The 15,612-nt window shown below is 43.4% G+C and overlaps 3 protein-coding genes across 3 annotated transcripts; 2 read left to right on the plus strand and 1 right to left on the minus strand.

The window, feature by feature from the left end:
• Positions 1 to 342: 342 nt before the first annotated feature.
• On the plus strand, positions 343 to 1,228 carry LOC136552466 (NDR1/HIN1-like protein 26). Its single transcript, XM_066544036.1, has one exon. The coding sequence runs from the start codon at positions 409 to 411 to the stop codon at positions 1,015 to 1,017; it is 609 nt and encodes a 202-aa protein (XP_066400133.1). The 5' UTR covers positions 343 to 408; the 3' UTR covers positions 1,018 to 1,228.
• Positions 1,229 to 1,301: 73 nt separating this feature from the next.
• Positions 1,302 to 7,171, minus strand: LOC136550231 (glycerol-3-phosphate acyltransferase 9-like). Its single transcript, XM_066541731.1, has 12 exons — positions 6,919 to 7,171; positions 6,744 to 6,801; positions 4,672 to 4,790; positions 3,986 to 4,085; positions 3,295 to 3,390; positions 2,879 to 2,975; positions 2,697 to 2,784; positions 2,530 to 2,626; positions 2,190 to 2,275; positions 1,982 to 2,101; positions 1,773 to 1,871; positions 1,302 to 1,692 (listed from the first exon to the last, which is right to left on the minus strand). Exons 1-12 carry the CDS (start codon positions 7,023 to 7,025, stop codon positions 1,644 to 1,646), a joined length of 1,116 nt encoding a protein of 371 aa, XP_066397828.1. The 5' UTR covers positions 7,026 to 7,171; the 3' UTR covers positions 1,302 to 1,643.
• A 139-nt stretch (positions 7,172 to 7,310) lies between these two features.
• Positions 7,311 to 12,840, plus strand: LOC136550230 (pre-rRNA-processing protein ESF1-like). The gene is given in 9 exon segments (XM_066541729.1): positions 7,311 to 7,978; positions 7,980 to 8,123; positions 9,368 to 9,484; positions 10,235 to 10,393; positions 10,395 to 10,534; positions 10,823 to 10,985; positions 11,221 to 11,349; positions 11,448 to 12,184; positions 12,283 to 12,840. Coding segments are annotated over 9 exon segments (2,358 nt in total). The 5' UTR covers positions 7,311 to 7,459; the 3' UTR covers positions 12,533 to 12,840.
• The last annotated feature ends 2,772 nt before the right edge of the window (positions 12,841 to 15,612 follow it).

Consider the following 15,612-nt stretch of genomic DNA (forward strand, 5'->3'; position numbering starts at 1 on the left):
ACCCCACAGCTTCAGTTACAACCTATATACATATGCTGACTTGCTGAGAAAGGAGCAAAAAAGACTCAACTCAAAAGGCATCTTCACTTGCAGATAGAGGATTGCCGATCACCTTCGAGAGAATTTGGACACCTTCTGTTTTCACTTTCCAGCTAGCACAGTCCAACTCCCTGGTAGGAATCAAAACCCAGATAGGCTCCTCTGTGTCTTTGCGTGTCAGCATCTAGCCTTTGCTCAAGGCACGAATATTACTGCCTTGCATGCGTGCACAACGGACCGGCCTGCTGCAGCTGTATATAAGACGTGGATCGCCTGCGACACCATCACGGTGTTGGTGTGCAAGACGACACAAGACAGGCAGAGACGGCAGCAGCACTAGCAGTGTAGCAGATCAGAGGAGAACGAACAATGCGGCGCTACGGGCAGTCGCTGTACCAGCCGCGGAGCCCGGTGGCGCGGTGCGTCAACTTCCTCTGCGCGGTGCTGCTCACGCTGATCCTCGTCGCCGGCGTCATCCTCTTCGTGCTGTGGCTGAGCCTCCGTCCGCACCGCCCCAAGTTCTACCTCGCCGACTTCTCCATCCCCAACGCCAACCGGCAGTCCGCCGGCCTGGCCAACCTGCCGGTGCACTTCACCGTCGACGAGCACAACCCCAACCAGAAGATCGGCATGTTCTACGACGAGATCCTCGCGTCGGTGTTCTACGGCGACCAGCTCATCGCCACGGGGGCCGTGATGAACCCCTTCTACCAGCAGCCCAAGGGCGACACGCCCGTGCAGGGCACCCTCCTCGCTAGGGGCCCCGTCCCGACGGACCCGTCGTGGGGGCGCTTCGCCGGCGAGATGTCGGCGGGTAGCGTCGAGATGCGGCTGGTGCTCACCTCCAAGCTGCAGTTCCAGGTGAAGGTGTGGGACACCAAGCATCACCACATGAAGGTGGAGTGCGACTTCACGATGCAAGGGGACGGCACGCTCCGTCCGCAGGACAAGAACTCCCAGTGCACGCTCTACTTCTAGCATGCATGTCTCTCTGCTTCTCGGTCTCGGCTTGAATTGGTGTGGGCCTCGCTGACTCCTTTCAATTATTCTTGGTTCAAGGTCGTGTTAATTGTATTTAGTGCTTTCCCCCCTCAGTTGGCTAATCTTTGGTTTCAAGGTCATGTTGTATTTAGTGTTTCCCCCATCACTTGGATGATATTAGTGGATGTTTTAATGCAATTATTCGTAACAGGAGTGTATTCATTCAAGAGAATATTTGCAAAATGTGATCTGTTCTTCCAAAAATTTAAAAATCAAGAAGATATACAAAGGATGTAATCTACTCATATTATTAAGCCAATAACCACATGAATTTAAACCATGACATCGTCGATTCATAAATACCGCCACACATCTCAATAGAGCACCGTGTTCCAAGTGTCAATTCCTAACCAATCATAGAATGAACAGCCAAAACACATGCGGGTATTCTTCCTTTCTTGAGAAGTACATACTAATTCTATTAACTTCTAACAAATTTACAACAAAACTGAGCTGGCCACTTGATGTGTCCCGGACTCACTTTTTTTTTTGGAAGTAACCAAATCACAAGGTAGCTGGCGGTAAACCCCTAACCAAATGCACTTGTATTGTTTGGCGTCTCTTCATTTCTCCTCTAGTCTACTCACGACAGATTCGGCGAATATGCGTTGCCTGGAGATTGGAAACCACTTTAGAAACTTTGGAACAGTACAACTCAGGAAATGGGGTTAGGAGCGAGGGAGGAAACTCACTTCTCTTCAGCGTGTTTGGGACTAGGGCGGTTGTATTTCAGATAGCCATCCCACGGAACCTTCTTAAGACCAGCTCTAGCTGCTATCATGTCCCTTACTCTGTTCGAAGCATTTAATCATGCAACAAAGAATATATTATGGTCTCTCCAGAAAGACAAGGCACCTTAAGCTTTTCTTGGAAAATAAAATAAATTTAAAAAATATGTTACCTCTCAGCAAACGCAATTGCAGTCTCTCCCTCCCTCAGATATTGAGGCTCCAAGTACCAAACATCACACACAACAGCCCATGATGTCATCAGTCGGACCAAGTGCATTGTAAAAGATTGCCTAAAACATTTCATGCGAGGGAATCATGTTAATTAACCAAAGAAAAGTGCGGACGAAATAAATTTGTTTCATCATTTGTATTCCTTACTTCTTACTGTTCCAGAAGGCATCCACAAATATTTTATTGTACTTGATAGCTATTGGACAGACAGCGCAGCCAAGCTCAAAGGCACCCTAGAGAACAGAAACAATAAACAAACATTGTCATAGTAAATAACAGCAAGTCAGAAATTATGCAAATAAATGCCATGCTGCGACTAACTTCTAAACTCTGACATCTATTTACTTTCTCACATATGAGCGAGCTGACAATGAGAATGTCCCATGTTTGGCTACCAGGAAGGCCGAGATAGAAATTTACATTTTTTTTCAAAAAAAGTTCTGTAGTTACTTGCACACACCACAAAGTAAATGAAGATGGGGTTCACCTTCTTGAACATGACCGTGTACTGGGTGTTAACACAAGTTCCTTCTGGGAAAATCAAGAGAGGGTTGTTGTCTGGTTGTTGAACATGGTCACGCAACCTGACAATGCAATTCTTTGAGCAAAATAAAGTACATAATCAAGGGGATTGTCATTTCAAAGACAACTTACTTCCGTGCCGTAACTTCACGATCCCGGAGATCATTACGGTTAAACCAGATGCAACCCACACTTTCCAAGATAGTCTTCTGAATAAATCCTGCAAATAATGGGAACAGACAAATAGAGAAAATAATAATAAATCATTTGAAACTTAAATCAGCAGAGAATTTTCTGAAGAACCGGGGACTCACCAACCCATCCAGGATGCTTCTGCATGATGACAGCAAATGCCGTCATTTGCTCCAGAATAATGAAATCTATCATTGATGTATGGTTTGCAACAAATACCTAATGTATTGGAATAGAATTGCAAAGGGCAGTTATCAGCAATGCACTCAGATTTAAGGAAGCTACAGTGCTTACATGGACCTACCTAATTATTCTAATAACACAATTTTATTGGAACTACAAGCAATCTAATTTTGAATGTAAAAAGTCGACATCTTTTTTACAATTGTGAAAAATCAATATTTGGTAATGCATAAAATTTAGTTCCAACACTCTTATGTTTTACAGTTCAAAAGCATGGACAATTAGCACCTACCTCTAACGTTCTTACATATACACAAATCTAAACACGAGTTACCGAAACATAGAAAAAGGTAACCTGATGAGGTCGTGTGCTTGGGCGTGGTCCATGGTACTTGATCACTCCAGTCCATGAAGCAACAAAAACACTGCACATCATTTCAACCAACTTCCTCTACATGAAGATTGAAACAAAACAATGTAATTAAGAGACCAAGAATAAACAATATAAATGAAGTAAAAAAGAAACAGCAAATAAACAAAAACTGTGGAGGTATGGAAATGTAGACTGCGTTATTAAAAAAAAAAAGACCAGAAACTGTTCAATCCTCCTAGTGCTACTCTTTTGCAGTCAAATCTAAGCAAAGGAAAATATCAATTTCATGAGAAATACTGTGAAAACAGGACATTTCCAAAAAGCTTGAAATGGCCATCTTTTAAGTAATTGCTAGGCTTAATAAGATGACTTAGAGGAAAACTGTAGCATAGACGGTCATAATTGATTTTCATGATGCAGGTAGTTGCTGCCACCGTGGAAGCTTTATTATGAACTAAACAGATGAAACTGAAAAAAACTTAAGGGACAAACTAGGTAGATGATGTTAATCCCTATCATTCAATAGTTTAAAGTCGTCACAAGGCCTGAAATAGCAACAGCAGGTTATTACTCCAAGAACATCATCTCAGAAGTAGCCTGAGGAATGATGGATGGACAGTGATAGTGTGATACTATGCAAGCTAACATAGATATACCAGATTAAATAGCTTACCTCAATTTTACTTCTCAACTTGTCTTGACCTTTGAATAAGAAATGGACGGGAAAAAAGGCGGCAAAAAATGCTAACCATCCTAACGCAAGTGTTAAGGACCTGATTAGAAAATTAAAACAATCAGGTGGTGATGATTTAATGTTTGACAAAATAAATAGAGGAAGGTGAAAACACTAGAAGAAAATGAATTCCACTGACACGCTCATCGGCTAAAATTTTCTAAGTGAATTGTGCTTCCGGAAACTACTGAAGCAACTGAAGAAGATTTGGACTGTATGCCATAGAAGATGGCTTATGATGAGATGGTTAGATATAAAAAAAATATATTTTCAATCTGGTCTATGAAAGCAAGTGTAGATCATGACATTTTTACATTGTTATCTTATTAAAGGTGGAGGTAACCAAATAGGCCCAATTACATATTTAGTATTGTACAAACTAGTAGGTTCCACACAGGGCCTATGGCCTCCCTAAATCCTCTTTTGACTCCAAAAGTTTTGCTAGTTATGTTGGCTTCAAGCACTTCCCAATTTGTGCTGACAATAAACAAACAACTGCAGAACAACACGAGTGCTAAAGAAAGAGTGGGTTTAGAATTTAGTGTCTGAGAACTGAGTAATCTAATCAGTTGAATAACAAAAATTACTCAGGGAAAAGAATTAGGAATATCTTAACACTCAAGTACCTCAGTGGGAAGAGTATTCCATATCTAATTACTACACCGAAGCACCATAAGGGGAACAAATATATGTTCCAATTCCATGGTTCTGGAGAATTCGACTTAAAGCAACGCGTGAATGAATCCTGCATATGTGTAAAATACAGTCGATAAAATAACTACACAGTGAAACAAATAAGGAAGAGTCAGAATAACAAATGTTATCCTGTTTATTTCATACAGCAATTTAAGTCAAAGAAACAGTGGTACAGAAGAAATAAAAATATGAAGATATGGAAGATTTTATGTAATGATAACATCTTTGCAAACAAACACATAACCCGGATTTTTCCACCTCAAACATAAGCTGTTCTGTGGTTTAACCAGGCTATATACATATACTCCTACAAAGGATCATCCAATTAATATTCGTGTCAAACAGGATATTCATGTTCCATCTATATGAACATAGGAAGATTTCCTGCAGATCTTAGTTGACACTTGATAATGTGGCAAGAACTTTACAATTGGAATTAACTAATGTAAAACAAAAATATGAACTGTCATTATTTAGAATGACATAGACTGTATGTGGTTCTTCCAACAATATGCTTCAACTAGCTCCACAACCATGGTTTTAAAGGCGTCGCCTAGGCGACGCCTAGGCGTCCAGGCGTACCCAGCTCGCCTTGGGAAACAGTGGCGCCTTGTCGCCTAGGCGCCGCCTAGGCGTCCAGGCGTACCAAGCACTCGCCTGGACGCCTAGCCGCCTTTAAAACACTGTCCACAACAGCCTATAAGAGTACGAATGCTATACCAAAAACTATGTATCCACAATGCACAATGAAAGAAAATAAAATTAAACACTGAACCAAGCACGATTGGTTCCAACAAGAGCAATATGCTGGCAGATGGACAGGGTCACCACAAGGTTGGTTAGATAATTCATTTAAATTGCAATAAAAACAAAAGGGCAGCTGGTACCTAGATGCTCCACAAAGGCTAGTATCCTGGCAAGATTTACTATACTATTAGCAGATCATCTAAAAAGGAGGCTCGCTCACTCAGATTGAAATCCTTAATACTGAGGTAGTACTTCTTCATATTCACCAGAGTGGTGACAATTAACTACAAATTGCAAAAAAAATCAACATTTTAAACAACCAAATGAAAATCTTGCTAAGCAAGGGGATGACTTAATAATTGATAAAATTTGTGAATTGTGAAGTCTCAAACTTCACAGAAACAATAATAAATCCTCTACAGGAAAGATTCACAAAATCAGGCCAATTAGATACTTTCAATAAATGATTTTTTGTAAGTTCATCTAAATTAACGACAGGATTAAGTTTTACAGCATTATTTCATAGACCAAAGCCAGAAAATTGACCTTGAAGAACTTTTAAATAAAATGGAACATCTAGCAGGTGAATGGAATATATCAAATTCCTACAAAATTCCAGATAATAAAGTCATGAATAACAGATTCAATGAAGTTCCTTTGATGAACGGTGGGCTATAGCTGAGCGTTTGGTCGACGAGCAAGCTAGGAAGGGCATTGAGCTATGTTGTCATCTTATGTACTTTCGCCAATTTGGGAACACCATGACTGGTGCACGCTTGATGGTTCTGCTCCTAGCATAGCTAGAGCTCTGACGCTTGCTGTTGAGGAGCTCCATCTCTAGGGTTTGGCAGGGGCTCGAGGAATCACATACCTTCTTGCACTTGCTCCACGAGGATGATGGGTAGCTGTTGTTGCCTTGTTGGATCAGGATCATGTTAATGCATTAGTTATTAAAGGTGAGATTTTCCTTTTCTTGTGGGAGTGTGTGGGGTTTTTTTTTTTCTTTAGAAACGGTTCTTACACCTTTTTTCAACTTATATGTCTTCCACCAAAAAAATGGGATAATAACAGAATAAATGAAACAGTTAAACAGCAGCAGCTAAAGCCGATACTCATCTCCACAAAGTGCCGCTATGCAGAGATAACTTGCTAAACCTCACAGATCATAAGCCAATCCTCTGCCATGAACCCAGGACAGCACCTTCTAACCCAAAATACATTACACAGAGGATTAAAAATCCGGGGAGGCACTCACATCGACGATGGCCCCCGCCGCCTCGGTTAGCACCGGCGAGATGTCCAGCAGATCGCGCCTGCACAGCAGAAGAAAAGCGCAGAAAGCCTCATAAGTCTCGGTGGTACAAGCGAAGCACTAGGGTTAAGGAACGGAAAAGTAAGGAATAGATTGAGACAGGCTCTAGGGCGATTACAGATGGAGATTCCGGGGCGCCTCCTGCGGGAGCGAGTCGGGCGGGAGGTAGTCCTCCAGGTTCGGGCGGTCCAGCTCCATGTCCGCCGCCACAGACGAGCTCGCCATCGCCTACGGCCGCCCGCCGCCGGTGAGATGGCGACGCCGCCGAGGAAAGCTACGCGATGGGGAGAGGCGAGCACGTGGATCGGTGGATGGGCGTAATGAGGCGTGTACGGTATCCTCTTCCTCTTCTTCTCCAGCGAATTGTTTTTTTTTTTTTTTTTGAGAAAGTTCTCCAGCGAATTGGTGCGGTGCGGACGTGTCTGTCGAATTGCATCGCACCATCTCCATCGAGGGGATGCGGCTCATAAACCAGAGGGCCCCACCTGGCAGGAGATCCATGGGCTGACTCGGTTGGCTCACAGGCCAATCTTTGCGGCCCGGCCTGGCCCAAAAGGATCGCTTAAGGTGAGGGTGCTCTCTTTTCGGTTGTGCCAGCCCTCGAGGTAAGAGCATCCCTCGTCGCCGCAGCGCCCTCGCATTCGTAGCAGCCAGCCACCATGGCGCCGCCGGCCAGCACCGACGAGCCCGCGCGCCACAAGAAGGCCAAGAAATCCAAGCTCGACAACGAAGAGAAGAAGCACAAGAAGAGGGACAAGGCGCGCGCCGCCACAGAGGGCGCCCCGGTCCCCGACGCCGCCGAGCGCAAGAAGCGCAAGCACAAGGACGAGCGCGAGGAGAAGCGGGACGGCAAGAAGTCCAAGAAGGAGCGGAAGCCCGGGGGAAAGGGAGCGGAAGCCGAGGCCGCCGATGGGAGGGACGAGAAGATGAGGCGGGCGATGGAGGACGAGCGGTTCGCGGCGGCGCGGACGGACCCGCGGTTCCGGCCGATGCGGAGGAAGGAGGCCAAGGTGGCGCTGGACTCGAGGTTCAACAGCATGATGACGGACCCGAGGTTCGCCTCGTCGGCCGCGCCCGTGGACAAGCGCGGGAGGCGCCGCAAGAAGCGCGAGAACCCTATGCTGGAGTACTATCTCAACCAAGAGGACTTGGAGGAGGAAGGGAAAGGGAAAGGGAAAGGGAAAGGGAAAGGGAAGGGGGAAGAAGGAGAAACCGGAGCTTGTTGAAGAGGAGGAAGATGAAGAGGACGTAGAGGAGCAGGAGGAAGAGGAGAGCTCTAGCAGCGATGACGACGAAGATGAAGACTTGGATGACGACGACGAGGTGACGCTTTGCTTCCAGTCCTTTTGATGCTTTAGCTTACATTTAGCTTGTTTTGCTCTGGCCGAGGTCGGGAATTTCTATCTGTATATAAGTTTTGCAGCTTTCTTCCATTTTCTGTCGTCCTATAATATTAGTGCAGGGTCTATGCACTTTAGCTCTTGCGCCAGCTAAATTGCACTTATCTTAAACCAGTACTGTCATACTGGCTTCATGCCATTGCTTTCAAGTGTTGATAATATACTTAAGATTCTTGGGAGAACAATGTGCATTCGAGCACCTTCTTGTTTACAGTAGCCTCGTTGGTTATTTTTGACTATTAATTTCTTAATTTTATCTCATGTGGGTTAAGGTGCTAGTTTTAATCCCACGGTGCTTTTTCTAACTAGTTATTACAGCGCAAGTTATTGTATTGTAGTCTCTAGAGTCTATTTTCCATGCAGACCTCAGAACTCCATTCTGGACTGGAAGATATTATAGATATGCGTATTTATGTAGTGCATCTCAACATAGCAGTAGCACACTTTAGTTATTGCAGCGCAAGTTATTGTATTCTAGTCTCTAGAGTCTATTTTCCATGCAGACCTCAGGACTCCCATTCTGGACTGGAAGATATTATACATATGTGTATTTATGTAGTGCATTTCAACATAGCACACTTGACTATGGACATCTCAGTAACATTGCTTAGTTAGTTCACTCCCTGTTTTGAGTGAAGTAGCGTGCTTATGTCTGTAATTGTCCAAGTGATTGTCTCAGTACCATTGATATATGCTTGTGATTATAGACAATTACACAACCCTACAAGTGCTCAAGCCTGCATCCAGGAAAACTTTGGGAGTGCTTCTATGCTTTATCTCTATTTGCCAAGTGTTGTTCTCTTCTGCCTTGACAACCTTCATAACGCACCTCATTTCTGTAAAAATGTGAAAATCCACTTGTACAATGGTGCACATGTGGAGCCAGAAAATCAAAATTTTCCTTTGTTTGGGGGGGCCAATAGTAGTAATATTTTCAGAATTTTGTTGAATTCAATATTTTTATTGCAAATTCAGCTTTCTGTGTTTCTATGCTCTATCCTGTTGCATATTTTATTATTTTGTTTTTACCAGCCTTGTTATTTCCATTGCTTAAAGGATATTTTTAAGAGTTCTATGTGGATGCTTTGCCTGAAAGAAAACAATATGCTATGCTACAAAATGCCATTTTCTTTATGGCTAATTCTTGGTTTTTATTTTTTTCTACAGTGCTCTGTTGGCAGTGACATTGCTCATTACTTAATGGGAAGGCATGATGATACACCTATGATTGACAAGGAAACTCACAGGCTTGCTGTTGTTAATATGGACTGGGATCATATTAAGGTGTGTGCTAGTGCAATAATTATTTCATCCTGAGACATGAACTGATGTGCCTAAACAAATATCAGCTATGCTAAAAGGCTATCTTATTTTACATGCATTTAAGAATTAACTGGCTCTATCAACAACTTTACTTGAAATATAACTGTGAATCTAACATGTATCTTGACTCCAAATGATAAAGTCATGTGTCTTCTTGCAAGAAAAAAAAGGAATATTAAGGGGACTAAAAGTAAAGTAAATGTTGATGGTGAATCACTGAGTTCCTTGACCTATTTATGCATTAGGCTGATCAGCTATTGCTCGTATATACATGATAGCCAAACCATAATGGACCTAGATCAGTGCAAGCACCTTAACTTCAGATGTCCTAGTCCTAGATGCTAGTGCAGACAACAAACACAACTTCATTCATCAAATTTGAAGGTTGGGCCACTATTTTGTGTGGTTCTATGTAATTAAGATCGTACATAGGATCAGGATGGAGATAATCAAACAGGATTTTACCTACTGGCTGCACAGAATTGCTAATTGAGATACTGGACCGTAACTATGTAAGGTTGATAGAATGATACCAAATCACGATCTCATTTATTGAAAATCATCTGTTGCTAAAACTGAAGGCCTGAACAGCCCCTTACCATTTATGTGTGTTTTTTAAAGTTCTTCCTAGCAAATTTTAATGGGTAAATTTCAATGCAATGAACTGATGATGTAATGACTATTATTGCTTTTTCATCCCTATTTCAACAGGCAGTTGACCTGTATATGGTGATGACTTCTTGCCTCCCGAAGGGTGGCCGAGTTTTGTCGGTCTCAATCTATCCATCAGAATTTGGACTGAAGTGCATGGAAATTGAGTCAACACAGGGCCCAGCTGCTCTGGTCAATGCCAATGTTGATAAAAAAGACTAGTGATGAAGATGAGGATGACAAGGATGATGATGAAGAGAACACTGACGATGATGTTGTTGATGATGATGATGAAGAAGAGGAAGTTGACTCCGACAAAGAGAACAACAAGCTGCGTGCTTATGAGCTAAACAGACTCAGGTTAATATTGAATTGGAGTGACATTCATTTGATGATAGATTTTTTTTATTATTTGTTTTTCCTGTGCCATGAGTTATTGAGTTGTAAATGACATAAAATTGGCATCTTCAAACTGATAGCCACAAAAGCGTGTATTAGATTAGTTATGATGGAGTCTCCTTGACATATTTAGCATTGCTTTCATATTATTTTTGTCAATTGTTTTTTTTCGATTTGTTCCATATTACAGTGTTAGTATACAAGGGTTACAGTTTTTCTGCTCTCATGCTTCAATTGATCCTGCTGCAGGTATTACTATGCAGTTGTGGTGTGTGATTCCAGCGCAACAGCAAATCACCTGTACATGACTCTTGATGGGACCGAGCTCTTGAAAACAGCAAATGTGTTTGATTTGCAGTTCATTCCTGACTCTAGGGAGTTCAAACACCCTGCTCGAGACGTCGCTACAGAGGTACCTTCCTTTGTTGAGTGTATCCAGAACCAATTTCTTCATAGTAGTATTAGTTGAGCAGTGACGAAATATTGGAATAGCATAGTGACAAGTGCCTTTTTTTTTAAAAAAAAAAAAGACTGATACTTATTTCCCTTTTCCATTGCTTTTCTTACTTTGTGGTTTCTATGAATGTACAAGGTCCTAGTCATGCTAAATGAAGCTTCCGTTTTGTAAATAACTTGAATGATTTCAGGCACCTCCGAATTACAAGGAACCTGATTTCGAGACTCGTGCTTTGCAACATAGCAGAGTTAAGCTCACCTGGGATGATGATGAACCTGAACGTAAGAAAGTCTTGAGGCGAAAGTTCACTGATGATCAGGTTAGGTCTTGTTTTTTTTTTACGTTCCTATTTATCCTTGTAATTATTTATTTCTTGTACTCTTATATACAACTTTTGTTTCTATTTTTCTGATGCAGCTAGATGAGCTTGACATGTATTTAGCAAGTGATGGCAGTGCGTCAGATGATGAAGGTGTAGACAATTCTGAGGACGAATCTCTACCAAATGGGGGATCCAAACGGAAGCTAACAAAAGAGGAGAGGTTGGCTCTTCTGCTGCAAGGTGACAAATCTGATGAGGAGCAAAGTGATGGCCAGGATATGGAGATTACATTCAACACAGAGCTTGAGGATCTTAGTAAACGTATCCTAGAGAGACAGAACAATGAGGAGAAGACCGTCTGGGAGAAGCACCAAGAGAAAATGAAAGAGAAAAGGAAGGCTAGGAAGAGGGGACTAAAGGATGAAGACGATGATGACGACTACAGCAGTGAAGATGAGCGTGAGAATGATGATGATTTCTTTGCAGATGAACAGTCTGATGAAGAACCTAAGCCAAGCAAAAGCAAGAAACACAAGGCAAAGGCAAAGGACAAAGCAAAGAGGAAAGGAAAGGATGAAACCACAGAGGAGCATTTGGAACAAGAAGCAACCAAAGAAGAGTTGGAGCTCTTGGTTGCTGGTGATCAGGACACTGCCAATGGTGCAAAGGGTTATAACCTGAAGCGTAAAAAGGGTAAAAAGGGCAAGAAGAGCAAAGAGGAATCTGCTGAGGACAAACTTCCTGATATTGATCTTAGCAAGGATGAGAGGTTCTCACCGATGTTTACGTCTCACTTGTTCGCATTGGATCCTACTGATCCCCAGTACAAGAGGTACGTGCTGTATACATTTTACCTTATTATGATACGGTGAGAAACTTCCTTAATATTTCTGATTTGGTGTTCACCCGTGCTGGAATGTTGTTTTATAGGAGTGCGGCCTTCATGCGAAAGCAAGCTGGGAAGCCAGGGCCACATGGAGGCAAATCAGGCAGGGAACCTCCTTTAGAGGGTTCGTCTCTGGGAGGTACAGTACCACCTGACGATGCTGCTACTAACAATGATGATCAGAAACCTGATGGTTCAGCCACAGAGAAGCTGCAAATTTTGTCTGCTGTCAAGTCTCTAAAGAGGAACCTTGGTGCTTTCAAAAACTCCAATACAGCTGGAGCTGACCGATAAAAAGAGCACCATTTTGTTCCGGCTATTACACTTAATTAGTGAAACACCTTTGGGGGAAAATGATTTCAGTTATATAGGCTTCGAAATAGTTTCATTGTTATGTATGCTTATCTCTGTAATTCTGTACACATGCGTCCAATCTTTGGATTTTCAGTTTTGACACTATTCAGAATCCAGTTGGCGATTCTGTTCGTTTCTGGTGAGATAATTGGTTGAATTTATCAATTTAGTCACAGCGTAGGTGAATGTCTGGCATGGTTGTAAATGTAACGGCTCAATGAGACCCTTTGGAATCCCAATGGAATTCTAGCAAGAGGTTGAGACTTGTAGAAAGTTCTGTCAAAGCCGGTTTAGGGCCTGTTTGGTTGAGATTCATCAACTCTAGATTCACCAAAATCAGATCCAGATCCACGTTGAATCGTGAAGGAGAGAACCCCTGACAGATATCCTGTGACCAAAGCAAGATGAAGTTTTGTCAAGTCGATTTCCTGCATTGGTTTGCTTTGGTCACTGGAGATGGCCTTTAGGCCGTGCCCCAACTTTTTTGTTTTTTTTCCTTTTTTAAAAAAGTTTTTCACAAATATGCCACTGGAGGTATGCTTTCAAAATCTAGACCCTTAGTTCGGTGTCATTGTTGGTGGCGCCGAGCTTACAAGTCTCGGCGCCAAAGGGTTTGACGCTTAGGTCGGGGCCATGTTGGCGGTGTGGACGCTGACCTGGCAGGCAGCATGGTGCCGGGGTTATTGGTGCCGAGCTTGGCGCCGTGGTTATTGGCGTCGTTCTCGGCGCGAAGATCTATGGCGCCGGGGTGGTGTTTTAATCCGGCGCCCAACCTTCCTGCCCGAGCCTTCTTCCTCTTCTTTCTCCTCTCGGGTTTTTTCTCTTCCCACTTTACCCTACCTCATAAATCAACATATTGGACCTTGGAAACTTTGATTTGATCCGTAGATCTTCGAGAGCAAGGTATCCTCGCTCCCTCCTAGTTTTTTTTCACATCGATTCGGTATATATTAGTCGGATTTTTCAACTTAAGAATCATCATTACTTAGGGTTTCATGCAATTTTAATATTTATATTATACAACCGTAGGATGCCAAGGTGTGAAAAAGCTAGCAAACCAAGGTAATCTCAACACATGTTGTTATGTTATGGGTTCATTGTTGTGGATCAAATAGGAAACCCTAGGTGTAGGGTTTAATGTTAATTGCTTTCGATTCGTAGAACGAAAATGGCTAAATTGTAGTTATGGCCGGATGACCGAAAATGCCTTCGACCCATTGCCTCTGTCTAGTGGTGTTCTAGTGACCATGTGCTTTTTGCGGTGATCCTTGCAAGGTAGCCAAGTCCGATGAAGAGGACACGTATAGGCAGAGGTATTGGATGTGTTCTAATTTTGTGTTTGAGCCTACACTTTGTCAGTGCCGCATTAACAAGATGGTGATGAATTGATGTTGTGTAATAATTATTTTGTGTCATATGACATCTTGCATGATTTTTTTGTTTTGTAACAATTGCATTTGTTGTAGACCCCTCCACCGCTCTGTGATTTTGAGCAGTGAATCGACACTGAGATCGAGCCTGAAGACAAGGAATGGATGCAGAATTATTGCGGTGGGAGGCAGAGGACAAGGAGATGATGGAGAATATATGCAGAGAGGAAGCTGCAGAAAAGGAGCACAAGGAAGAGGAGGAAAGGAGGCATGTTGCTGCGTACAGGGAGGAGAGAGAAGAAGCTTGAGTGTGCACGCCGAGTGAAAGCAGCGATGGAGGAGAATCTCGATGCCCTGAGGAAGGAAAAGTAGCCTCGTTGCCCGCAGTAGTCTCCATTACTTGCTAGTTCTATGGTTTATTCATGAACAATGTTGTCTACTATTGGACTTTTCATTGTGTTGTCATATAATGCACTTTAAGTATGTGCATGCTTAGGTCATGTACTGCGTTATTTAGTTTGTCGGCACATACTTCTAGTATTATTGTGTTGTTTAATGTGTCATAGTATTAAACTTTTTATTATGTAGTTGTTTTCATTTTTTGTTGTCATAATATTCAGTTTAATATTACGGACGTAGTAAAATGTGATCACGTGCTGCAAACAAAACCTAACGAAGTAGGACATTACATAATTCAACACACACAACACATGAAATGGTATGTGAGAACATGTACCGAACTAGGGTACAGAGGTCCTGAACTAAACCTAGCGCTATACGCGGGTGTCGTCAGCCAGTCGTGGCGCTTCATTCTATCCGAGTAGGCGCCATGGTTAGCAGATACCCCTATCGGAAGTCGTGCGGGGATTAGGTAGCACAGCGCGTGGCACGCCCGACATGTTGGCGACATGAGTCCTCAGGTATAGCCCGTCATGGCCGCAGGTCATGTCAAGACACGCCTACCCCCTTTCTGGTGTTAGAAGTTTGACCCGAGGTTCGTACTCTTAGACCCGTAGTGGTTGGAGGCGGTAGGGACCCCCGTCAGGCGAGGCAAAATCCCCCTTCAAGGGGTCTGGCAAGGCGAAGTCCACGCGCCAAGGGGTCTGGTGAGACGGAGCCCGCACCCTCAGGATCGGACGAGATGGAGCCCGCGCCCGAGGGGTCAAATGTGATGGAGCCCGCGCCCGAGGGGTCTGGCAAGATGGAGCCCATGCCCAAGGGGTCAAGCGTGATGGAGCCCGCGTCCTTGGGTTTAGGCGACACGGAGCCTGCACCCTCGGGGTCGGGTGAGATGGAGCCCGTACCTTCAGGGTCAGGCGAGACCAAAATACGCTCTTGACCATCCGGGTGAATTAGCTTTCATGGCCATCAACTTCCTTCTTCTAGGTATCCCTAATACTGATACCCGACACAAGTGCTTCACCGAGCGAATCACAAAGGCAAGGCAGCCGCCGCTCCTGAAGCTGCTCGGAGTTGATAGTACGGGGATTAGGTAGCATAGCGCGCGACACACTTGACATGTTGACGACGTGAGTCCTCATGTATGGCCCATCATGGCCGCGGGTCATGTCAAGATGCGCCTACCCCCTTTTCTGGTGTCAGAAGTTTGACCCAGGGTTCGTACTCTTAGACCCGTAGTGATTGGAGGCG

This window comes from Miscanthus floridulus, chromosome 4, assembly GCF_019320115.1.
Source record: "Miscanthus floridulus cultivar M001 chromosome 4, ASM1932011v1, whole genome shotgun sequence".
Classification (NCBI taxonomy): Eukaryota; Viridiplantae; Streptophyta; class Magnoliopsida; order Poales; family Poaceae; genus Miscanthus; species Miscanthus floridulus.

What these genes read in the sequence shown, in the direction of transcription:
- LOC136552466 (XM_066544036.1), top strand. Translation starts at nt 409, where the DNA reads ATGCGGCGCTACGGGCAGTCGCTGTACCAGCCGCGGAGCCCGGTGGCG.
- LOC136550231 (XM_066541731.1), bottom strand. Translation starts at nt 7,025, where the DNA reads ATGGCGAGCTCGTCTGTGGCGGCGGACATGGAGCTGGACCGCCCGAAC. An exon ending in GAAGCATCCTGGATGGGTTG is followed by an intron (nt 2,785 to 2,878) that starts GTGAGTCCCCGG and finishes CATTATTTGCAG; the next exon opens with GATTTATTCAGAAGACTATC. An exon ending in GCAATTGCGTTTGCTGAGAG is followed by an intron (nt 1,872 to 1,981) that starts GTAACATATTTT and finishes TGCTTCGAACAG; the next exon opens with AGTAAGGGACATGATAGCAG.